Consider the following 21,430-nt stretch of genomic DNA (forward strand, 5'->3'; position numbering starts at 1 on the left):
GGGACCACTTTTTTACCCACCGCAGTCCTGGAGGGGGGAGGGTGCACTGCATAACCCTCATCAACAGGTGAGCCAATTTTAAACCTCGTGGCAACAGAGTTGGGCCGGTTTTATTTAGTCACCCCGGGGCCCAGGGGTGAATGAAGACATCGGAAAGCTCTTCATCGACCTCGTCGGTATGATCCTTTGATGAGCCTATCAGAACACAAAAGACAGTCGAAGAAAAAGAGAATCATACCTGCTTCACTTGAATGATGCTTCTGGAGCGTCTTTGACCACGCCACGTGGCGTCTCCAGGCCTGAAGTCTCTGCCTCACGAACGGGAGCATGAAAGGATATTTACCCCGGTCGTCGCTTTCGCGTGCCGTCGCTTTGCTTTGGCCGCTAACGCACGCTAGTGACCTTCCTTTCTCCGCAGCGATGCCAAAGAAATTCAAAGGCGGCAATCCGAAAGCCGAAGCGGCGAAAGCGCGAAAAGAAGAGGCTAAAGTAGAGAAAGCAGCAAAGGCGGAACGCGAGAAAGAAGATGCTTACTGGAGATCGCTCGAGGAAGAAGACAAGCACGCAATGAAGAAAGGCCAGCGAAAAGTGAGCCGTCCGCACACAAAGACGCCACTCTAGAAGTGCCGACGCTAGGCGGAACGCGAGCAAAAGCGTCTCGAAGCGTCCGAACGCAAGGCGGCGAACGCAGAACTCCTCAAAGCAGAAGAAGCGAAGACGAAAGGAAAAGAACGTGCAGAAAAGGTAACGCGCGCGTCGATCGCTAGAGCGCGCGACGACGAAAAGGCGACGGCGGCGGCGGCAAAGAAAAAGGAGGAAGCCGAAAGGCCCATAGAAGAAAATCCGAACCGACTCGTAGCCGACTACGTGACGAAAGAAGGAATTGTGGAGGCGCGGTCAATCGACGAAGCGGTGGCGGCGTTGAGCGTCGACGAGGGCGGGGCTTCCGACATGCATCCGGAGAAGCGAGTCCGGGCGGCGTACGCGGTGTTCGAGGCGCGGGAGTTGGATCGATTGAAGGCGGAGAATCCGTCGTTGCGGCTGTCGCAGTTGAAGCAGATGCTGAGGAAAATGTGGGCCAAATCGCCGGACAATCCTCTGAACGGATGAGAATTCGCGTGTGTATAGGTAGTAGAATCTGCAGGATGATGACGATGATGATGTAATACATGAGTACGTACCGTGATTGTTTGTATTGCGTTGCTTTATTTTCGACTTGGTTTGTCGTTGAAAAAGTGCCACAGTTGCTTGGCGTTGCTTTCGTTGTCCAGAACTTGGGCCAGTTGCTTGAGGCTCATCTGACTCAGCTCTGCTACGTTCGACACTCGATTCATCACATAGCTACAGTATTACGAGATGATTTCATAAATAGAGAGCTGATTATGCAATTGATTTACCGGTAGTTTTTGAAATTGATTCCAGGCAATTTGAGAAGTAAATCCTATACACGTGATTTGGATAATCAGGCTCTTAGATCACTGTGCTTACCACAGGTCCTGGATTGTAGGTTTTCGTTTCACTTTGAACGCTACTGCCGTCGCTAGCTCCCACGCTGGCAGCCAACGAAGCGTCAGGCTGCGCCTGTTTTTCCTTCGGTTTAGAACATGTAGTATTAATTTATATATAAAAATAGAAAATTTCCCCAGTACCATACCTTCAACACTTCGAACAGTTCTGCAGTTGCATGAGGACTTTGACACCAGAGAATCTTCAGCTACCAACATAAAAGAGAGTTATACACGGTACGCACAATAGAAATGCATGGCTCACCGTAGGAAAGTGCAGTGTCAACAAAACCAATTTTGACGTCAGACTGATACTGGATATCTCACTACCTATTGACGACCGAGACTACAAACAACGGCAAACAATACAATAGCTTCCCCCACAGCATGTACTCCCGACTCACCTGCAAAGAAAATGAGCGAGCTGCATCAAACTCTATCAGAAGTACGGCTCTCTTATAATATCGCGTCATGGAGACGACTTGGTTGTATCTAAACGTACAGTTGTCTCACATACCCAATTATAGCGTTTCTTTCCCATTACAATCTTCCCGATGCAAGAGACGATATGAGATCGGAAACGCTCTTTCGTTCCACGCACATTTCAGGCGTTAGAATGTAGTCGCCTACTTCTAGAGTTATCGGCTCGACGTTCATTCCTCGTCTATAAATGATCGAAGGCAGAGCGCTTCGAAACTCCCGCATATCCACAATGACCTGAAGGAGAAAATATTCAGACTCGATAACCAAAAAGAAAATCTGCTTTACTGTGGATTCGACGTTAGCAGCGGACTGACTGCCACCTTTTCTCGTGCTTGATCCAACAAGAGCTGCTGAGCTCATGTCTCTCACGAGATTCGTAGCCAAGCCCGTCTTTCCATCCTGATCTTCAGGAACAACCATACGCTACGTCAACCAAGGCAGGCATTATTGCGATGTCGTCTCGTGTTTGTTGTTTCTGCTTACTGATTTGTCCTTTATGAGTTGCTCAAACGCTTCAGACTCTTTTCGCAGGGCAGTTAAATATTTCTATAGATCTGATGTTTTGAAAACTTCCCCCTCTGAATCCTGCCCTCCGTTATACCTGTTCTTCAACTGACATTTCATAGAGCAGAAAGTAAACTCGCAAAGGCGCGCCGGGTCGCCCGGCTTTGTAAACCTAAACGTCTGACTTCGTTTCACCGTTTACTCGTGACCTGCTGCAAATACTTCCAACTGCCTAACAAATTCCATATCCGGATTATAGAGAACGACGTATTGAGGAGCGTGCTCATTGAGAGCTCTCACGAGCAAAAACGGATTGCTAAAAGTAGATCTTTTTATTTATACTACTAACTTGTTCAATGAGCCTACTGCAGAGGAAGTAGAATGACAGCAGATTGCCCATATATTTCACCGACATCTTTTTTGTCTTCATTAGTCGCCTTTTCCTTTCCTTTCTTACTTTGCCTCTTTGTCTATAATAAGGTTCTTAACAGAAGAGAAATTCAGTCAATGTGGTCGACTTGTTTTTGCTTTGACTGGTCGCTTTTGCTCGCAGCTGAACACCCCCGAATATTAGTAACGGTTTAAAATCAACACGTGTTCTCACTCGGCGAAGTGCCGACAAGCTTGTCAAACATCGTCTCAAGAAACTTCTTGCTACCCAAAGTCAGATACTAGGCAAAAATCCATTTCGTGGGTTCGCCCTTTTTAAAAAATTCTCTTACTTCTCGCAGCTGTTTACAGGCGTAATCGTCGTCAGCCACAACGAGGACACTAGGACGTTCTGATGCTAAAGAAAAAAAAAGATACATACCGTATTGCTGGAATAGAATTTCTTCATTACGGTTTCTTTTAGCGTTCTCTTTTTCAATCTCAGCCAGAACGTCTGCCAAGAGCTGCCATTTCGGATTTGCTTCGGGAAACGAGGACTCTCCTTCACTAAAGGAAGCCTTACCGGTCACTGATTAAAAGCGCGAGCACTTGTGGCTCATTTTACCTAGGCTTTCCCTTCTTTGCTTTCGGCTCGCCTTTATTTGCGCTAGGACCAAAGACCCTCGTTTTTGCGCACTGAGGAGAACCCAATGAAAATTGCGTACACGGAAAACGTCCGAGCATTTCCAGCCAAACATATTTATCTCTATGCTATGGCTGGAAAGGCCCTATAACTCGTGATTACCGCAAAAACAGGTTGAGCGGCGTCAAGCAACATCCACGACGTCTTCCATCCGGAGGAAGTCTCACTAGACCTGCAAGGAAGAATCATGCTGGTAGATAAATCACGCGAAAGAGCGCCCCATGCCTGAGAAACTCCAAGTGACTGTAAAAGGTCACGCAATCATACTGAGTAAGAAACAGGAGAAGCTGTCTCAAAGTTTTTAGGTCTGCAACGAGTTGTCTGCTTTTAAAGCTCTGGTGAAAAAATAATCAGGGCATCTGAAGATGGGCGCGTTCTTCAGGACGAACTAGTTGATGCCAAATTGGATCAAGCTGCAATCGTATAATTCGGTCGAACGCCTTTCCAATGCCATTTTCAATGGTAAGCTGATCCCCGTCCAGCTAGGAATCCACGTTATAATTAATAAATTGATTAATTTCAAGCACTTACAGTTCTATTAGACTTTTTTAGTTCTTGCAGGCAAATGGACATGACGTCAAGAATGGCCTGCTGAACAGCCATCATATTGGGCGTCATTTTTTGGTGAAGTTCAATTGCTTCCGGCTAACACACATTGAAATCTCACTTATGACTAAAAATTCACATCAATCAGCTTCAAACTTTGTGTTTTTCTAATGAGCTCGAGACCAATGCCTGAAATCTTTAAAAAAAGGTTAATAAGGCGAATGAAATTTTCAATAAAAAGTACCTGGGCCAGAGATAAAGCTTGCGAACAAATAGATTCTTCATTGTGCGTTCAATCTGAAAAAATCCGCTCGTAAAAGCCTGAGCCGAATCCGAAAACGCTTTAATAAATCCAGTCTAAAGCAACGTTTAATTAATCAAACTCATCCACAGAGTAAATACGTACCTTATTCTTTTCCCTATATAGACGAAGTATGAATGCTTCTGTGCTTTCATCTGTAACTCTGAAGCAAAAAAGCAAATTCTGCCTCTTGGGGATTAATGGTGGACGTTCTTGGCTAACTTGTGCGCGTGATTGACAATAATTCCATGTATCAAGTGCGTCGGTATCTGATTGCGAAGCATGTCGACGACGAGAATCCGTGACGTAATAAACAGAACGCCGCCAGACAAGTACAAACTCTCTCTGAAAATAAATTACACAACCAAACTTTCATCAATTGATTTATTGCACCTTTCTTTTGATGAATACTCGTTATTTACTACAGTAGGAAGACCCTGGAGTGCTGCCTTCGTCATTTCCAGCTCTTGAATGAAGTAATCCTTTCATGTAAAAATTTGAATTTTTCTGACGTCATAACGCTTAACCCATCGACGCACCTCTTCTTCCGGCGTTGCGTTTACGACTAAGACAAGCACACCCGGATCGCAAAAGATTTCTAATAGTTTTAGGAGAATTTTCTCCGCTCCGAGCCCTCTAAACGTAGAACGAAAAACAGTGACCAAATAACAATTCCTTGGTTCATTTTTCTACTTGGCTGTGAGCAATAGACCGTCTTCGGCATAGATATCGGCGAGTATTTGAGACTCGTATTCGAGGAGCGACATTCTGTGCTGGCGAGCGTTGTACGTCCACCCGAAGGATCCTCCAACGTGAAGAAGTCGACAGAGACCGATAGAACAGGGGGAGGTGCCGTAACGGCTTAGAAACTGACGTAACTTTACAATGAAAAGCGTTCGTCTCTTGCGCGCAGTCGTAATCGGGGCTCCGGGATCGGGAAAGGGCACGATATCGTCGCGCATGGTCCGCGACTATAACTTCGTTCACCTCTCGAGCGGAGACCTGCTCCGAAATCAGATTCGCGAAGAAACGAGAGCCGGATTGGAAGCGAAGCGCTACGTCGACGACGGAAAACTCGTTCCGGACTCGTTCATGGTCCAACTGTTCATGAGCGAAGTCGAAAAATTGAAGCAGAATTGGCTATTAGACGGTGCGAATAACAGATTAATTTAAAAATCGATTTAATTAATTAGCAGTTGCCTACCAGGATTTCCTCGCACCGTTGGCCAGGCCAAAGCTCTCGACGCTCGTCAGGACATTGATATTGTAATTAATCTGGACGTGCCTTTTGAAACAATTGTGGAGAGAATACAGGTTATTAGCCGAGAGATAATAGACACATAGGATCGACATACTGTGCTTTTATTTTTCAGAAACGTTTGGTGCACGAGCCAAGTGGACGAACCTATCACACGGAATTCCACCCTCCACAAAATCACGTATGAACTTCTTTCCGAAAAATGTCACGTTACAGAGATATCCTTTAGGGTATTGATGATATTACGGGAGAACCTCTCACACAGCGGAGTGATGACAGGGTTAGTCATTGGCCTGCTTCTCCAAGTATTTCTCATCATTTTTTGTCCAGCCGGAAGCCGTTAGAGAGCGGCTGAAGGTGTATGAAGCTCTTACTACACCAGTACTGCAATATTACAAGTTAGTGGTACACCGCACAGATTTTGTATCTTATTTGCTAAATCTTTGTTTCTTAGGAAACAGGATAAATTAGAACGATTCTCTGGTACAGAGAGTAACGAAATTTGGCCGCGCGTCAAATCCCTCTTAGACACAATAACAAAGTCTTAAGAAATATACTGTATATATACGATTTCCGTGCTTTTTCAATTACTTGTGTCACCTACGGTGTCGTTGGTACGTCGTTTGGAAGGAACCTCGTTTGTCTTTTCTGCATCTTTTTGCACTGGTGGCCTCGCCTTTAGAAAAGTTCGATCTATCTTGAGAACTTTTCTCGAGTTGAATTTGTATTGCAGATCGCCAGGTGCACTTGACTTTGATTGTTTAGCAGCCAATACTTAGAGAGCGAGTGGAAATAATTACATGCTTCTTGCCGAGAGTTTGGATTTCGTTTTCGCACCTGATGATGACTGAGCTTTTTCCAAAAATAAATTCGTCCCAATCGAGTCTGTGATGACGTCAAAATTACGGATTTTGACTGGCAAAGCTCTCACCGTCGTAGTGGCCTTTGAAGAAGTTGTCGTCTATTTGCACAAACGGCTCGTCAGAGTCCATTTCCTATTTATAAACGAGTCTGAGCTCTCGTTTCCTAATATTTCGCATTTTCTTGCCCAGATTTTCGCGAATTGAGCCTTGTTTATCGCCGAAATCGGATCAAACACCCCGTTCACTTGAACGAGGACTAACATTTCCTAAAGAAAATTAACTCCATAAACCGCATCGCTTCTGTGAGAGGGCGAGGAACCTCGTATTCGTCGTCGGAGACGTTTTCGGCCATTTTCGCTCTAAAGCACGCGTCGTCCACAGTTCCACGTGTCACGTGACGTCGTATTTGCGTGCCTTTCTCTCGTTCGTTGCTCTCGATAATGATCTCCGACATCCAGCTGGCGATATTCGCCAACGTTCTCGGCGTCTTTCTGTTCCTCCTCGTCGTTCTCTATCATTACGTCGCCGTGAGCAATCCGAAACGAGTAAAGATGGAATAGCCGAGGTACTAGAACACATTCGGAGCTCATAACGACTTCTAACAACACCTCCTATAGCGCGTACAAGCGACGGCAACTCCGAAGAATCGAGAACGAGAACTTTGTAGTAGTCCGTCGATGTTTCGAATTGATAACTAATAAAAAAATTAAAAAAAAGCGCATATTCGATGGATAGTATAGGAGTACAGTGTATTAATCGGTCCCTCTCCTTCGCGAAATTTGACAAAAATATAAGACCCCGCCCACTCTCTCCTCGCGCTACCGTGTCGCTTCGCCGCCGCCCCCGCCCGTTATTGACAAATTTTTCGGCGAACTTCGAGGCGTAGATTTTTGAACGACCAAAAAGGTCGAGTCGTCCTCGTCGTCGTCGTCATTCCCTCCCTGCGCATCGGTCCGGAAGGGAATCTGCACGGGAAAGACGGAGATTCCCGATCGAGGCGAATAATCGACGCCGCCGCCGTATCGGCGCGTCCGCGGCGACGGTCGCGAGATGCGCGACGACGAGGCAGTGCGAAATGCGTCTTCGCTGCGAGCTTCGCTGAATGAGAAGAAGGGATAGCTGCCACGCTGCTGAGGGGGAGCAATTACCTGTGGGGGAAAAATGTGATCAATTTCGCGTGGTTCATTAATTTATTTCGTACCTCTTCCGTTGCAGTAGCGCACTTCTCGAAATCTTGCCAATTTTTACAATAAAAGCCGACAGCGCAGGAGGGATCCATTCGCGTCATTGCCACTCTGCGAGGCTGACAGCAGTGATATGACTGACAGAAACAAAGCAGTATAGTAGCATTGGACCGCGCGTATATTTCCTATGTCATATAGGACGTGCTTACACTTAAAGGAAAGACGTCCTGCTTTGTGTTGACTGCGTCCTGGCAGTAGTGAGGATCAAGATATATAAGTCGTTCATCTACGCGATCGAGTGAAATCGCAAAAGAAATTAATTGATACGTAGCAGACCTTGCCATCCTATAAAGAAGAGGGAGTGTCTCGGCTTGCCACCCATGATGCCAACACAGTGATCAAGAGTCAGTAAGGCCTGAAAGAAAAAAAAGAAAAGACGACGTCTTTTAAGAAGGAATTTGTTTCGCCTATCGGTTTCTCACTTTGAGACAGGGAAAGTAGATCTTATTCAGACAATCACCGCCAAGACGAATTGGCACAATAAACAGGATCGAACAGTCATCACAACCAGAAGCCTCTTTACGCTGATCGACCAAATGCTTCACGTCGCCTTTGTACACTAAAAAGACACACGCACAAATGAGTAGAGTATAAACTAGGACGAAAATTCAATACCAGTACAATCCTGAGCGACGTACACAACAAAGCTATTCAACTGGGGCACAAACTCATAAGATTTATCTACCATTTCCCTAATAGATAAACAAATCACTGCAATCCCTTCCGTGATTATCATAGCAACACTTCTCACTTTATTAGGTGAGCCACTTGGGCTGGGCCATACCACTGGCCTGCACGACTGGTTCCTCGCTTATAGCTTATTTGAACCATCGCGTGCACGGAAAACGGCGACACCGAGTTGTCCGAATCGTCGGCAAACCAACGTAGAAGATTAAGATATCGACGCCGTTCCTCATCCGGCAGCTTGAAAACTCGCCAGCCTTAATTGATTACAAAAAGAAAATTATTGCATAATTCGTTCAAACAAAAGCCTATTGCCTCGGCCGAAGATGTGAAATTTGAGCGCTTCGGCGAGCAGCATTTGACCGCTGCGCAGCATGCAACCCCAACCGCAGTCCGACGTCAATTCCGATTCGTGGAGACGGGGAAAGTGACGACGATACGTGAGCCACGTTCGCGATTGAAAATCGTCGAGAAATTTTCGAAAATGAGGCCACGACTCTTGCTCGTCGGTGAATTCGGGATCAACTAAAGTCAGCACGTAATGATATAGAGAAGTAAGAAGTGCACATTCTACAAAAAAAAGCTCTAAAAAGTGAGGCACACATTTTAGGACTTTTGAGAACTAGAGTATTAGGATTATCTGCAGTTGTCTCACAGCGTCAGACAGTACTCGCAACGAAAGTTGCCTTTACAGTGAACCTCTTTTTCTACACACAGTGTGAACTCATTTTTCTCTTCTCTCTGTGTTAGTATCGAATAATACGCGTACGATAACCCTCGATTTGCGACGACGATCGGATCGAAGGATCCGCTTCGCCAGTTGAGAAGTTCTTTGTTTACAACGCGATATTTTTCGTCACGAGGTCGAGTCTTCGGTGTTTCTCGTCTACCTGACGACTCCGGATGATAGCAGACGCCTAGAAGCCAAATAGCATTTCGACTGAAACTCGTCGTGCTTGGAAACGTGAACTCTAGAGGTAGAATCGACGAATTTAGTCGAAGGAGTGCTGGGGAGAGCCTGAGACGGGGTCCCGAAGCGGCTTGGAAGCGAACGAACCGTATCGAATGTTGTTCCAAAACGATTTGACGCTGATTTTCAGCTTGGAACGCGACGGCAGAAAGCTCGCCATCAAAGAAACCGGAGAGTACCAGTTGATATTACTGGCCCTCCTCCCCTCCGCCCACTAGAGGTAATCTAAAATCTATTTATCTGCCTAATGAGTAGGAAAAAATGACAAAAAATCTACCTACGGCGGAAAGGGATGAAAAACAGGCTCTCTACTACGACATAAAGTTGTCAACAATTCGTTGCTACACAAACACAAAAAAACAAGCAAACAAACATAACAAACGTTCAAAAACGTTGGCCGAAGATTGCCTTCAAATTTACTTGAAATTGGCATACGTGCTAAACGAATCAAGAAACTCGGCCGCAACAGTGTAGCAAAAACGATAATGCTCCTGTAAAAAACATCAGCCTCAGAAATCGACTATTAATAGCTTTGGGGGAAGTCTAAAATAAGCATCAAGGCTGGTTTTCATGGAGGCGACGCACGCGGAAGTTCGCGAGTCCAGGATGTACATTTTGTGGTCGAAAAGACCCATGCACGCTTATCTTTGAGTGTCGCACGGTCGCGACGGCGCGTCTCGTCTACAGTTGGCAGCTTACCAGACTAGTGACGACGTCGGGATTGTTCCTTTTCATTGCCTTGATCACCTGAAAGATATCGATAATCTGTTCCGTTTTCAGAACCTCCAGCATCCAGTGAATAGCGCAGAAAGTGGCTGATCTCCCAACCCCGTCGCTAGAGCAAAATTGGTAAAACAAAAGTCGGCATGTCGCACAAGAGGCCTCGCGTCTTACTTGCACGCAACCACTATGTGAGACAGGTCAGAAGATTCTTGTCGTTGGACTCTTCCCAGCTCTTCAAAAACTCCAATAACTGACGCAGCTGAGTTTGGGCAAGCCTTGCGAGACCAATTCAGGCATTGTATTTGCATCACCATCCTCTCCTTCTAAAGCAAAAATTCATTAATACTTCTGAAGAGATCCAATGCAGAGACGTGCTTGATTATCGGCTGCAGTCAGCTTAAAATTCCTCAAAATGTATCCCGTGCAGGGCTCCTCGCTTAGAAAAGTGACGGTGAAATTCTCTATTTTCATTGAGCCTTCAGTAGGCCAATACTTGACCGACATTTCCTAGCGAAAGACCATTCGTCACCCTATTTTAATACGGCTTGTCCACAAGTCCTAACCTTTCCGTCTTCTTCAAGCCGGGTCATCATGACGATAATGGTGCAGTTTTCCTCCCAGATAAGACGCCAGAAATCTGACAGAGTGCTTTCCAACGGGCATTGAGCAGCAATGTAAAAGTCGCTCTGGCGGTATCCCTGTCAGAAAAAAGCCTCACAGCCTTAGAGACAGAGTGGGTACGGTCACTTACGTCAAGGTAATAAGCATTGACGTAGGTAGAACTTTCCTCCGCATCGTCAGACAAAAGATAGAGGCGACTGAAATCGGCTAGATAACATACTAGATAGAAACCATGTTCTTTTGGATGTCGACTGTTTACGTGGGCAGATTTTGCTGTAGCGATTTTTGGAAACATTTTTGTAATTGAGTCCTACGCTGTAGGTGAAATCTTTGCGAGAAGGTGACAGCTTCTCCAAAAGCTACGTCAACGAGGTTAATTAAATAACCGCAGAAATCCACAATTGTCTCACCTTCATGTGATTTTCGTAGCCGTTTATTTTCGTTTCTGGATTAGCTGTCTTCAGTGACTTGAGAAAAAATTTCAGCCTCTCTGCCGGCACACTGGCATTGCCGCAAAGCAAGTGCTCCAAAATCGCAGTGTGGCAAAAAATGTACTGCACCTACGCAATAGAACAAACCTGAGCCTAAATCAGATAGCACCCGTCGTTCTATTACTCCAGTTTGGACCATCAGTGGACGACATCGCCTCATTTCTGCAACAATGTTAAATATGTTAACGCTTTTTGTTGCAGCAGATTCTTGAATTGCGTAGTCGACAACGATGAACGTACCAGTTCGACCGACGCCGGCACTGAAAAATGAAAACGACGTAGAACCACCGTATACTATCAAAGCGATTCAAACGTACGAGCAGTGCACGACCATAGGACCCAAATCTTTTTTCTTCTGCTGATCGTGATGTCTTCTCACTTGTTTTGCAAACGTTAGTAGGGATGATGGATTCGATGGTACACCGTGGTCTGGCCAGCCAGTGAAATGGAACTGAGTCACTGTACGAGATTGACCTCCCTCCTATATGCAGATAAAAACTAAAATGTTCTTTCAGCAATGACAAGAAGATCTAACCGTGAAGATTGAAAACGCTCTGACAGTGCAACTTCTTGTAACCATTTCACTCAGAGCCTTAACATTTATCCTTCCAAAGATCTGCTGCTGCTGGCCTTCAGACCCTGGCCAGTATTTGTAACACTTTGCCTGAAAAACATATTGTACCTTCTTACTTACAGACACACTTGCCTACTCACAACGCCTCCTTCCTCTAAATTTGTAACCATGACAATGGTTGGAACGTTCTTTTCCCAAATCATTCGCCAAAAATCTCCAGCTGTCTTTTCGTTTGGACCCTGAGTGGCAATGTATTGATCAGGTCCAGAAAATCCCTAACAGAGAGCAAAACTAAGCATGTTTTTATGTACCTCATAATTGCTTACTTGCAAATAGGTCGCATTGATATAGTCAGAGCCAGCTTGGTCGGGGAGCTCATTGAGGACAACCCGGCAGTGATCGTCTGTAAAAAGACCGGTGGTCAAACTCCCCTCGTGTAGGCAATCAAAATAATACAGGGTATGATATTCCCGTAGCGATTTTTTCCTCGATTGCAATCAAGTCGAGCAACCGGTTCCGCTGATACAATTGGAGGCTCAATCTTTTGGAGAAACTATAGATAAATGTGTAAATAAAGGCAGTCAGAGTAATCAAGGTTAGTTAACCGTTACCCTAAATTCCTCCAAGAAAGCCTCCTCGTCATTGCTACTCATGTCTTCGACGTACTTTTCAAAGTCATCCGCAGGAACAGCAACTTTCTCGCAGACTACAGACAGTTGCAAACGACCACCGCTGTAGACATACCAATCTTCTCACCTTCATCCCCAGATTGCACTTTCAGAAGAATTGAAATGCTCTCTGTTCCGCTTCTATTCTCCACAATGCATTTGAACAGTCCCGCGTCGCTCTTGCATGTGTCGGCCACTTGCAGAGATCCGTCGCCTAATATGCGTATTCTGCTGTCTTCCTTAAGCTCTTTTCCGCTTTTCCACCAGGATACCGACGGCTTCGGTTCGCCTCCGACAACCACCAAGAGAACGGCCGTGTCTCCTTCCAAGCCCAAGATTTCCGTGTCTTCGACACTCACAGTCGGAAAACTCATATCAGTCATAGGTACTGGTAAGCTAATTCAAATAGAAGCTTGTTAAAAAGAAGAAAACATTACCAAGCTCATTGGCGTTGTCTTTATGGTCATCTTCAATCCAAGTAGACGCTTTCTCGGAATCACTTTTTCTTCTTCTATATGTATAAAGGGTACCACAAGAGACTATTTCCCTACTCAAACATAAACAGGTTTACCTCAGGTAAAGGACAACAAGCAAAATAACCACAGCCACTACAATTAGAACAACAACCCCCGCGGCAGCAGTGACACCGGACGTGTCTTCTTTCAGTCGTTCAACTACACGCATATGCAGCGTACCGAGCTAAAGCACATTATAGTAGATCTAACCTTTCTGTGTTTTAAAGACTTCACTTATGCTACTATACGTATTCTAAAAAACATTACAAATATATTTTGCTACGAAAAAAATCCTTTACCTGTCCATCATAAGAAAGCGATTTTATGGCAATGCCATACTGCCCGCCTGGCTGCAAAGGTGCATTCCAATATTCCTGATAAATCTTTCCGTCTCCAATCACAAATGAATTCGGAACAGAATCAAAGTCAAATTGCGCCGTCACGTATGGACGCGGTGACTCAGACTTTGTAAAATTCCCAACATCTCCAGCCATTAAACGTTGTTCCTTTTTAGAAAATGAATCAACTAGTTCTAGAACTATGATTTGAACGGCACTGGTGGCCATAAGAAAACGGTCAAATACAACCAAAAATCATGTACCCTTTTATACCTAATTTTTCCATTTAAATCTGACGGTTGCGTCAAATTGACGAGAATGGTCGTAGAAAACAGTTCTCCGCCAAAAGGGGCCAAAGGACGAATTGGCTCTACAAATTTATACTTCAGTTCGCGATCGATTAAAGTCAACTGAAGTCCAGAAAACCTGCTATAGCTGTTTTACTGAAGATTGGAGCACTATTCTCGCCTTCTCCTTTGCTCGTAAATGCTGAAACGATAATACTGTATTGAGCATCCGGCTGAAGGTTACTCAAAACAGTTTTGCGCTTGTTTTTTGTAACATTGACTTGATCAGTAGTAAAAAAAGTTTCTGTCGTCCAATTCTCGCTGTACGTTTTGCTTCCGTTGTATGTGACCTATTAATTAAACGAAGTAAACTTTGGACAATAAAGTATCAAGAAACCTCTCCTACTAAGTATGCTTTAATGATGCCTCTTCGATGAACAGGTTCGTTCCAAGTCAAAGTTATGTTACGCTGTTGAGGAATATCCTCTACGTTCAGAGGCGCTGATGGCTCTAAAGAAGCAGTAGTATACAGACAACAATAGTAACTCCCGGTGACTCTATGTACTTCCTTGGTCTGTTTGACCAGTTACTGACGCGCTGTAATCGCCTTGAGAATTAGTAACTGCTCGAACCTGTACAACGAAATTAAGAGCTACCCAACTGAAACGAGTTGCAAATACTTATACCCTGACTGTGTAACTAGTGTAAGCAGTTAGATTTTGGAGAACAATCTTATTTAAGAATTTCAATCCTTCGTCCACGATGAAGACTTTAGGAGCAGAAGAAGCTGCATGATACAAAACTTCGTATCTTCTAATACGGCCGTTGGGAGAAGAAGGTTTTTTCCAAGCTACGGAAAGTTGCGATTCCTCGTTTTTAACCGACTTTACGTATACGTTTTGTGGAACGGACGGAGCTATACATATTAACTTCATATTAAAAATGTCTAACTTGCTCTTTGTTGTTTACCGTCTTCAAATGTTTCGCTTGTTATTGTTCTTCCAAAACTCTCTAAAGCCTCATTATTCAAATTGATGTTCACAGCTGTTACTTTCATTTCGTAAATTGTGAACGGCTTTAGTTCATCCAAAACCAGTGACGATGTATTTCCCCCAACAGCAGTGATTTCATTTGCAAATCGAGTCGGCCTTCTTTCAATTTCTTTAAGGTACACTTGATACTTGTCAATCCTACCATTCGGCTGTGCAGGTTTTTTCCACTTGACCGAAATTGAAGTAGAAGACTGCGCCGTCGCTTTTAAGTCTCTAACAGGGCTTGGATCTAAAGAACACAAATAACATAAAGTCTCAAGTGTCTAGACTTTAGCTACTTGAAGAATCTGTTCTGAGAATTTGACTATTCGTCGTTGAGCTGGGCCCGTGCTTATTTACTGCTGCTACATTAATTCTATAATTGTGATAGGGTCTCAATCCAGTCAATGTAAAATTAAACGTTTTCCAGAACGAAGAGCTATTAACTCGTTCTTCTTTGCAACAGTTATCACCAGTGGTGTTACGTTTTATAGTGTAGTAAATGATAGAACTTTGCCCATCAAATGGAGAGTTCCAAACAATAGTAACATTGCTAGCAAAACGACTGGTTACTCTATATTGCACTGAAGATGGAGGTCCTATAAAAACAGACCTGCTAATAAATTTTTGCTTGAGATGTAGTACCCAACCTTCAACTTTAAGTTTAATAGATTGCGTGTCATTTCCCAACGTGTTTGATCCTTCGCACCAGTACGTAGCATCATCGGTAAATTGGGTGCTGCGAAAATTTAGTAACGCTGTCCGTGGGCCAGGTGTGCGATTCTCAGAAACAATTTGCTTCCTACTGCCGTCGGGTTGTATCTTCCACCACAGTACCAAAGCTTTGGGATTAGCGTCAAATTCGCAATAAATATTGCAGCTCTGATTTTGAATGCAAGTCGTTACAACTTGATAGCGAACCAATCGAGGTGGATCTAAACAAGCAGTACTTAAATGACTGGCAGAGCAACCAATTAACTCCTGCAGGGCAAACAGACTGTATAGGTAATTATTTTATACTTGATATTTGACGTGTCTAATTCAAAGTTCTCTATGGGTGTATGCACAACACTTACATGTGACGTTTAAATACGTCGACAAACTCGTAACTGAAACATTAGTAGCATCTTTCACTTCGCATCTGTAGTACCCGGTAGATGTCCCTAAAGTTAGCAAAGAAATATTTCCTATTACACCGGTTTGGACGGGCACAACTGTGGCGTTTTCTCCGCTAAATGATCGGAAACCGCTGCTGTTACTTAGCTTAGAGTAGCCCCAGGTTAGTTCAAGAGGAAATGATCCTTTAGCAGAGCAAGACAAATATATTTTTCTTCCAACAGGGACGACAATAATCCGAGGAAAAGAAGACGTGACAGCTGCTCCGACTAAACAAACACAAACAAACATGTAGACTAGACAAACCCGATACATAACAATACCTAAAATCGTTGCTGGATTCGTGTGAGAAGATGCACAGTAGTAGTCACCAGCAGTCGTCACGTTAGCAGAAGAGATAGTAAAAGTAGAAGAAACGGTAGTGTTGTAATATTCTGTTGATTTCACAATCTGCGTAGCAATTGACTTGTTGCCTTTATACCACGACACGGTCTGAAGCGGAGGATAAGAGGCCACTTTGCAATGCAGACGAACGGTAGCGCCAAATGGCACCGATAGGGAAACCGGATATTCAACGATTTCACGTGAGACTACGTGCACAAATGCGTCATAAAACGACGTCTTTTGTTGCAATTAATTAAGAGAACTCACAGTTAGCAGAGATGTTGACACGCTTCGTACCAAGATCGTTGGAAGCAATGCATTCGTAAAGTCCTCCGTGTTTTCTAGCGCTTACTTGATCAAATTGTATAACAGAAGAAATACGCGCTTTTTCTCGCTGGTAATTAATACTTCCGCTTACAACGCTATTTCGAAATTTCCATTTGATTTCCGGAATGGGGTACCCGCGAGCAGAACAAGTAATGCTGACGTTGTTCATAGCCTTAGGGACATCTTTGTCGATAAAAGGGCTAGCTATAGAAAATCATACTTTTATTGTGCACACAAAATATCTTAGTAATACCTTTTACTGTTGCGAGAGCCCAGCTTCCATTATAATTGCCTTTTTGGAAACCGTTTGAAGCTGAACAGTTGTAGTCTCCCACCAGTCTCCATAAGGACTCAACGTTTGACAGTGTTGCACGCAGACACGACCTCATCGTCAAATTTTCTGTGTTGTTAAGGTGTACTATCTTTAGACTAGAGGGTGATCCGGCGTTAAAAATGTCAATTTTCTTGAGCCACTTCACATTAGGAATAGGATTTCCTTCTGCTTCGCAACACAGTTGAAACACACCAGTAGTGAACTTGAGTGTCAAAGATCTCGGAGCGATTTTGATGCGAGGAATGACTACAAGCAAACATGCATCAATGTCGATGCCAAGCAGGCGAATTACTAACGAGCTAACCTCGGACAAAGGCAATTTCGAAGTACGAATGTTCAACAAAGCAACCATAGGATCCACCAGAAGATGCGCTCACGTTTGAGATGAAATGTTCTATCTTCCAGTTAAAAGAATTTTCATTACTTGTATACGTAACGGCATCAGCTCTTGTCATAATGGCGTGCGGTTTCGGATTGGCCAAAAAGGAGCACTGCAAAACCAACGGCAACCCCACTATTGCCGTCTTGCTAGGAAACACGGGATAATCTAGAACTAGAGAAGAAAGTGCTAGTCTTCTATCAGATCACGCAAAAAAAATAAACCTTGAAGAGTAGCGATTTTTGAAGTAAGAATTGATGGCTTTGAGTTTGTTCCTGCTGTACAGTAATATTTTCCCCCATTGTTTATTTCTGCTTCATCTAGTACGTAAACGCTTTCAACAAATAAACCATTTAGCGTCTTTCTGCTTGCAAAAACTTCTTCATCGCCAGTTTCCAATCTTTTATACCACTTTATTACTTGTGCAGATACGCCAACTGCTTTACAAGAAATGTTTGTCGACCTTCCTATCAACACTTTGACGGATGTTGGTTCCATAACAAACGAAATATTGGCTAAAGTAAATGATTAAGAAAGACACAGAACACCGTTGTATGCTAATAACTTGCCAAGAACAATCAGTGTGATAGTTTTTGACAAAGCCATCTCATCTTGCACAGCTGAGCATACGTACTCTGTTCCATTTTCAATTAGGGATAAATGAGCAAGGTGTAACGTTGTTATATTCGGTTTTGGTTGGCTTGTATTCATAGCATTGTTAGATCCTTTCTGTTTCCAGGAAACAGTAGGATTGATAAGTCCCACCACAGTGCAGTTCACAGACGTTGACTGTCCATCCGAAACAGTGACCACTTTGCCATCAGCAGGACTTAGTATTTTCGGAATAACTATAGCTCAAAGAGTACAAATGTAGTACTCAATTAACTTAGACTGACTTACCCCGTAGTTTTATTTTCTTTTTGCTTACATACTTCTGTCCTTTAATCGTATTATTTGCGTAACACCAGAATACTTGTTCTGCTTTTAACAACAAAATCCACAATTTTCGCCCGCGTCCTACGTTTTTTTCAGAGTTTTTCCACTCAACTGATGGAGCTGGATAGCCAGCAACATCGCAAACCAGCGTAACGTTCGTTTCGTACTCAAAATTTCGCTTTTTTGTCCCGGAAGGACCAACAGAAATAACAGAACTTCGAACTAAAACTATAGAATTAATTAGCGCAATGTATGCTGGTAAAAATTTAACCATAAACGGTGACGCGCTTAGTAATTCCTTCAACCGCAGAGCATTGATATATTCCGCCACCGTCTTCTCCGCGTACGTTTAAAGATGAATTCGTAGTGGTAATGTATCTATTTAAACTCTGCCCAGTAACGCCCCGGATCGGAATTAGGATTTCCGAAGACGCCAATCTTGTCCATGTCAAAGAGAACGGTGAGATCCCACTGGCTGAGCAGTTCAGAATAGCACTCTGATTGTAGGAAATTGTGACGTTATAGGAGATGTGATTGATGCACAATTTTGCTGGTAAGAAAATACAGTACATAGCATATTGAACTTGTTGAACGCACCTGACACGTTAATTGTTTCAGAAAGGTCCTTAGAACCGTTCATTCCTGCAATACAAGTGTAGAACTTACTTGCATTGCTTCTTCCTATTACGATCGAGCTGTTAACTATGTTTTTTTGATAGTGGTCCAATCCTTCCTTCTCGCTGTCGCCGTTGGGAAGCTTCCAGTAAATGGCGACTTTAGGATAGCCTGATGCTGCACAAAATACGACAGCAAAACCAGAACAGTCAAGGGTTACAGAACCGCTCGTGGCAACGAAAAAAGGAGAAACTAAAGCAGAACGCTAAGAACAAACGCTAACTGCATGCATACTGACTCATGTGATACCTTCAACAACCACTATCTTCTTTTTTTTCCTGGTTCCAACACTATTGCTACAGATGTATTCTCCCCCCTCCTTTCCACTGACTTGTATCGTGATGTTGGTTTTCTTCAGTAGCCCGACGGTAAAATTTTTTGTTGTCCAGTTCAGAAAACCAGGTGGTCCAGACCAAGATACCTCGGGTGTTTGGTAGCCGGAAACAACGCAGAACAACATAATTTTGTCGTGATATGATATTTTCTGGTTCGGAGAAACATCTTCAAAACAGGTTGAATCTAAATAAAAATCGCCTGAGTAAGCAACTTGTTTAATTAATCTCTAAGATATTAACCTGGCCTAACAAGCACTTCAGTAGAACTAGCTTCCTCCAACCCGTTTGATGCTATGCAAGTGTAATTTCCGCCCGTAGACCTTGTGACATTGATTTTGCCAATCACGATACTTGGTCTATCAGACACTACTGATAGAACTTTTTGCGTAAAATTCAACCTATCAACTGTGCTGCTTGTAGACAGAGCTGCCTGCGTTGACTTCACCCAATTTACACTGACTGAAGGATAACCAGAAACACGGCAGTTCAACTGCGTAACAGCAGACGTGCCGCAGCCATTAATTTTAACATCAGTCTTTCCCTTCGGCACATTCAGGTCAATAAACAGAGCTATGCAAACAACAGAGCATGAGAAAATAGACGTTATCGCTCAGCGCCAAAATGTACGCGCGGGTGTATACCGTTAACGATCACACAGTCTGCTTTCCTTTTTCTGGTTGACTGTGAAGTTGACACTTGAACGCGGATTCGGCACTGATATGTTCCTCCTCCGCTAACAACCAATGAGCAACTTCTAAAAGACGTGCGCTTTTCGTCAATTGAAGAACAAGATGAGGTATTCAGCTCTTCTGTCTCGCTACAGAGTTCATTCACCATTACCCACTCTAAAAGAGGCGGTGGATATCCTTTCGCTTCACACGTTAGTTTAGCCCTTGGACGCTCATTTCGCAACATTGACTCATTTCCTGATACGTTGACAATAAAGCTCTCAACTAAACATGCACAACGGTATAACTTAGCTATAGCTAGAAACATGCTAACCTTGTACAGTAGCCACGGCAAATTGAAAAGAATTTTTTATATGGCATTTGTAGATACCACCTCCATCACTGCCCAAAACAGAGAGAGTGCTTTCATTGGTTCCAGAATCGTTAGTGATAACTGATGTGTCAGGTAGAATCCACAAAAAAACCGGTGCTGGAGATCTAGTCGCTGCTGTACAGACGAGGTATGCTGATGTGGAGAAATTGAGGCGAACAGTCTTTGGTTCAATAGCAACGTCCTCTTCAACTGTAAATGGAAGAACGAGTAGACAGACCCAGACTACGAAATAATATTAATACCTATGATATCAATTGATTGACGCCGACCATTTTTTGGCACAGGAACACAAAAAAATTCACCTCCACCATCCGTAGAGTTAACGTCGAGTGAACACGTTGTGGCGTTTTTGCAGCTTTCTATCGTTATCAATTGTTGCGATTTGCCGCGTGTTCTCCACCGTATTTCGCTTGCGCCTGCAACACTGCAGTGAACGGTCTCAGACTCGCCTTTACGAAGAAATAGAGGACCGCTTGGAACAATCCTCAACTCCTCCACGGAGCCTAAGAAGGAAGGTGATTGTAAAACCGTCGACTTTAGTGTACTCTTGCCGTTACTTGAGTCGGGACTCCCGTTGTCAGCCACAACAATTACACCTAATGCCAGTCCTACCCAAACGTAGGCTGACGGCATTGCAGCCAATTTCTAAAGGAAGCAAGCGCACAGCACCAGGAAGGCGCAACACTGAGAGGGTAACCTAATTACAAGCACTCCCAGCTACAGGAAGTAGACATGCAGCCTGAGACGAAAGTAACCTACCGCCACACAAAATTAAGAGGATACACGGCTGACAAGACTACTCTCAGTCTACCGCCACACAAATGAAGAAGACACGTAGCTGACAAGACTATTCTCAATACCAATTCGGAGAGAAACGGCTAGTCAAGCCAAAAGATATCACTCAAGGATGTGAAATTGGCTGGCTAAGGTATCCAGTATCTCACCGTCTAGCCGTCGCCTTTTCATTGATTTCTTAGAATCTAATACAGGATTACACCGAAATGACCTCATTTCCTTTCGCAGGCTAGGTGTACGATCTCACCTTCCAGGACATATTTCTTTCTATACTGCGCAGACACTGCCTTTCCCTGTCTTTTTTTATACTGCTTTATTGTTCTAAGACAGCATATAAATAAAAAGAGCTATTGACACCTGGCTACGCTTACGGCTTTTGATTGGCTTTCCGCCCTTCAATGCTATACAC

General features: G+C 43.8%; 6 protein-coding genes across 7 annotated transcripts; 2 read left to right on the forward strand and 4 right to left on the reverse strand.

Annotated features, from left to right (window-relative positions):
• The first annotated feature begins 344 nt into the window (after positions 1 to 344).
• On the forward strand, positions 345 to 1,243 carry LOC136189855 (coiled-coil domain-containing protein 124-like). The gene is made up of 2 exons (XM_065977887.1): positions 345 to 588; positions 637 to 1,243. The coding sequence occupies exons 1-2, from the start codon at positions 421 to 423 to the stop codon at positions 1,108 to 1,110; spliced, it is 642 nt and encodes a 213-aa protein (XP_065833959.1). The 5' UTR covers positions 345 to 420; the 3' UTR covers positions 1,111 to 1,243.
• Positions 1,187 to 5,388, reverse strand: LOC136189826 (DNA repair endonuclease XPF-like). Of its 2 annotated transcripts, XM_065977851.1 has the most exons (28): positions 5,105 to 5,388; positions 4,951 to 5,047; positions 4,805 to 4,893; positions 4,634 to 4,756; positions 4,517 to 4,574; positions 4,355 to 4,467; positions 4,267 to 4,306; positions 4,096 to 4,209; positions 3,954 to 4,046; positions 3,790 to 3,899; positions 3,667 to 3,736; positions 3,487 to 3,557; positions 3,334 to 3,428; positions 3,215 to 3,279; positions 3,097 to 3,163; positions 3,011 to 3,045; positions 2,859 to 2,962; positions 2,715 to 2,808; positions 2,590 to 2,664; positions 2,472 to 2,534; positions 2,274 to 2,411; positions 2,050 to 2,222; positions 1,910 to 1,997; positions 1,771 to 1,851; positions 1,655 to 1,714; positions 1,489 to 1,590; positions 1,398 to 1,441; positions 1,187 to 1,341 (listed from the first exon to the last, which is right to left on the reverse strand). In XM_065977851.1, the coding sequence occupies exons 1-28, from the start codon at positions 5,371 to 5,373 to the stop codon at positions 1,206 to 1,208; spliced, it is 2,667 nt and encodes an 888-aa protein (XP_065833923.1). In that variant the 5' UTR covers positions 5,374 to 5,388; the 3' UTR covers positions 1,187 to 1,205. The 2 variants fall into 2 exon arrangements, with proteins under 2 accessions (XP_065833923.1, XP_065833922.1); XM_065977850.1 differs by having other exon boundaries at positions 2,050 to 2,411.
• On the forward strand, positions 5,372 to 6,217 carry LOC136190106 (GTP:AMP phosphotransferase AK3, mitochondrial-like). The gene is made up of 6 exons (XM_065978179.1): positions 5,372 to 5,561; positions 5,619 to 5,725; positions 5,785 to 5,850; positions 5,899 to 5,949; positions 6,000 to 6,067; positions 6,124 to 6,217. Exons 1-6 carry the CDS (start codon positions 5,372 to 5,374, stop codon positions 6,215 to 6,217), a joined length of 576 nt encoding a protein of 191 aa, XP_065834251.1.
• Positions 6,060 to 7,093, reverse strand: LOC136189858 (general transcription factor 3C polypeptide 6-like). The gene is made up of 5 exons (XM_065977890.1): positions 6,852 to 7,093; positions 6,718 to 6,798; positions 6,601 to 6,664; positions 6,507 to 6,554; positions 6,060 to 6,443 (listed from the first exon to the last, which is right to left on the reverse strand). Exons 1-5 carry the CDS (start codon positions 6,984 to 6,986, stop codon positions 6,253 to 6,255), a joined length of 519 nt encoding a protein of 172 aa, XP_065833962.1. The 5' UTR covers positions 6,987 to 7,093; the 3' UTR covers positions 6,060 to 6,252.
• Positions 7,094 to 7,192: 99 nt separating this feature from the next.
• On the reverse strand, positions 7,193 to 9,674 carry LOC136189841 (cysteine protease ATG4D-like). Its single transcript, XM_065977869.1, has 10 exons — positions 9,518 to 9,674; positions 9,351 to 9,431; positions 8,776 to 8,985; positions 8,528 to 8,717; positions 8,392 to 8,468; positions 8,199 to 8,335; positions 8,053 to 8,131; positions 7,926 to 8,002; positions 7,734 to 7,853; positions 7,193 to 7,680 (listed from the first exon to the last, which is right to left on the reverse strand). Exons 1-10 carry the CDS (start codon positions 9,588 to 9,590, stop codon positions 7,351 to 7,353), a joined length of 1,374 nt encoding a protein of 457 aa, XP_065833941.1. The 5' UTR covers positions 9,591 to 9,674; the 3' UTR covers positions 7,193 to 7,350.
• LOC136189814 (receptor-type tyrosine-protein phosphatase S-like) lies at positions 9,646 to 20,935 on the reverse strand. The gene is made up of 44 exons (XM_065977833.1): positions 20,784 to 20,935; positions 20,469 to 20,729; positions 20,167 to 20,415; positions 19,806 to 20,117; positions 19,405 to 19,734; positions 19,079 to 19,348; positions 18,752 to 19,021; positions 18,426 to 18,704; positions 18,119 to 18,376; positions 17,788 to 18,066; positions 17,443 to 17,733; positions 17,144 to 17,392; positions 16,759 to 17,085; positions 16,446 to 16,709; positions 16,118 to 16,384; positions 15,755 to 16,063; positions 15,329 to 15,613; positions 14,978 to 15,277; positions 14,617 to 14,928; positions 14,334 to 14,563; positions 14,213 to 14,279; positions 14,054 to 14,157; positions 13,787 to 13,997; positions 13,634 to 13,730; positions 13,322 to 13,577; positions 13,233 to 13,275; positions 13,079 to 13,181; positions 12,945 to 13,018; positions 12,596 to 12,895; positions 12,451 to 12,545; positions 12,296 to 12,392; positions 12,166 to 12,242; positions 11,980 to 12,114; positions 11,801 to 11,929; positions 11,583 to 11,746; positions 11,390 to 11,525; positions 11,185 to 11,334; positions 11,034 to 11,133; positions 10,905 to 10,981; positions 10,717 to 10,851; positions 10,529 to 10,660; positions 10,325 to 10,476; positions 10,130 to 10,265; positions 9,646 to 9,921 (listed from the first exon to the last, which is right to left on the reverse strand). Exons 1-44 carry the CDS (start codon positions 20,857 to 20,859, stop codon positions 9,847 to 9,849), a joined length of 8,463 nt encoding a protein of 2,820 aa, XP_065833905.1. The 5' UTR covers positions 20,860 to 20,935; the 3' UTR covers positions 9,646 to 9,846.
• Positions 20,936 to 21,430: the final 495 nt, after the last annotated feature.

Source organism: Oscarella lobularis, chromosome 8 (genome assembly GCF_947507565.1).
Source record: "Oscarella lobularis chromosome 8, ooOscLobu1.1, whole genome shotgun sequence".
NCBI classification, from domain to species: Eukaryota; Metazoa; Porifera; class Homoscleromorpha; order Homosclerophorida; family Oscarellidae; genus Oscarella; species Oscarella lobularis.

What these genes read in the sequence shown, in the direction of transcription:
- LOC136189855 (XM_065977887.1), top strand. Translation starts at nt 421, where the DNA reads ATGCCAAAGAAATTCAAAGGCGGCAATCCGAAAGCCGAAGCGGCGAAA. An exon ending in TGAAGAAAGGCCAGCGAAAA is followed by an intron (nt 589 to 636) that starts GTGAGCCGTCCG and finishes TGCCGACGCTAG; the next exon opens with GCGGAACGCGAGCAAAAGCG.
- LOC136190106 (XM_065978179.1), top strand. Translation starts at nt 5,372, where the DNA reads ATGGTCCGCGACTATAACTTCGTTCACCTCTCGAGCGGAGACCTGCTC. An exon ending in GCAGAATTGGCTATTAGACG is followed by an intron (nt 5,562 to 5,618) that starts GTGCGAATAACA and finishes GTTGCCTACCAG; the next exon opens with GATTTCCTCGCACCGTTGGC. An exon ending in CACAGCGGAGTGATGACAGG is followed by an intron (nt 5,950 to 5,999) that starts GTTAGTCATTGG and finishes TTTTTTGTCCAG; the next exon opens with CCGGAAGCCGTTAGAGAGCG.
- LOC136189826 (XM_065977850.1), bottom strand. Translation starts at nt 5,373, where the DNA reads ATGCGCGACGATATCGTGCCCTTTCCCGATCCCGGAGCCCCGATTACG. An exon ending in GGTCTATTGCTCACAGCCAA is followed by an intron (nt 5,048 to 5,104) that starts GTAGAAAAATGA and finishes TTCTACGTTTAG; the next exon opens with AGGGCTCGGAGCGGAGAAAA. An exon ending in ATCCAATTTGGCATCAACTA is followed by an intron (nt 3,900 to 3,953) that starts GTTCGTCCTGAA and finishes TTTTTTCACCAG; the next exon opens with AGCTTTAAAAGCAGACAACT.
- LOC136189858 (XM_065977890.1), bottom strand. Translation starts at nt 6,986, where the DNA reads ATGTCGGAGATCATTATCGAGAGCAACGAACGAGAGAAAGGCACGCAA. An exon ending in TCTCCGACGACGAATACGAG is followed by an intron (nt 6,799 to 6,851) that starts GTTCCTCGCCCT and finishes AATTTTCTTTAG; the next exon opens with GAAATGTTAGTCCTCGTTCA. An exon ending in CTCAATTCGCGAAAATCTGG is followed by an intron (nt 6,665 to 6,717) that starts GCAAGAAAATGC and finishes GTTTATAAATAG; the next exon opens with GAAATGGACTCTGACGAGCC.
- LOC136189841 (XM_065977869.1), bottom strand. Translation starts at nt 9,590, where the DNA reads ATGGCGAGCTTTCTGCCGTCGCGTTCCAAGCTGAAAATCAGCGTCAAA. An exon ending in CTTCTTTATAGGATGGCAAG is followed by an intron (nt 8,003 to 8,052) that starts GTCTGCTACGTA and finishes TCGATCGCGTAG; the next exon opens with ATGAACGACTTATATATCTT. An exon ending in AGGACGTCTTTCCTTTAAGT is followed by an intron (nt 7,854 to 7,925) that starts GTAAGCACGTCC and finishes TGTTTCTGTCAG; the next exon opens with TCATATCACTGCTGTCAGCC.
- LOC136189814 (XM_065977833.1), bottom strand. Translation starts at nt 20,859, where the DNA reads ATGCCGTCAGCCTACGTTTGGGTAGGACTGGCATTAGGTGTAATTGTT. An exon ending in GGCTTGAAGAAGACGGAAAG is followed by an intron (nt 10,661 to 10,716) that starts GTTAGGACTTGT and finishes GTCTTTCGCTAG; the next exon opens with GAAATGTCGGTCAAGTATTG. An exon ending in CACATAGTGGTTGCGTGCAA is followed by an intron (nt 10,266 to 10,324) that starts GTAAGACGCGAG and finishes ATTTTGCTCTAG; the next exon opens with CGACGGGGTTGGGAGATCAG.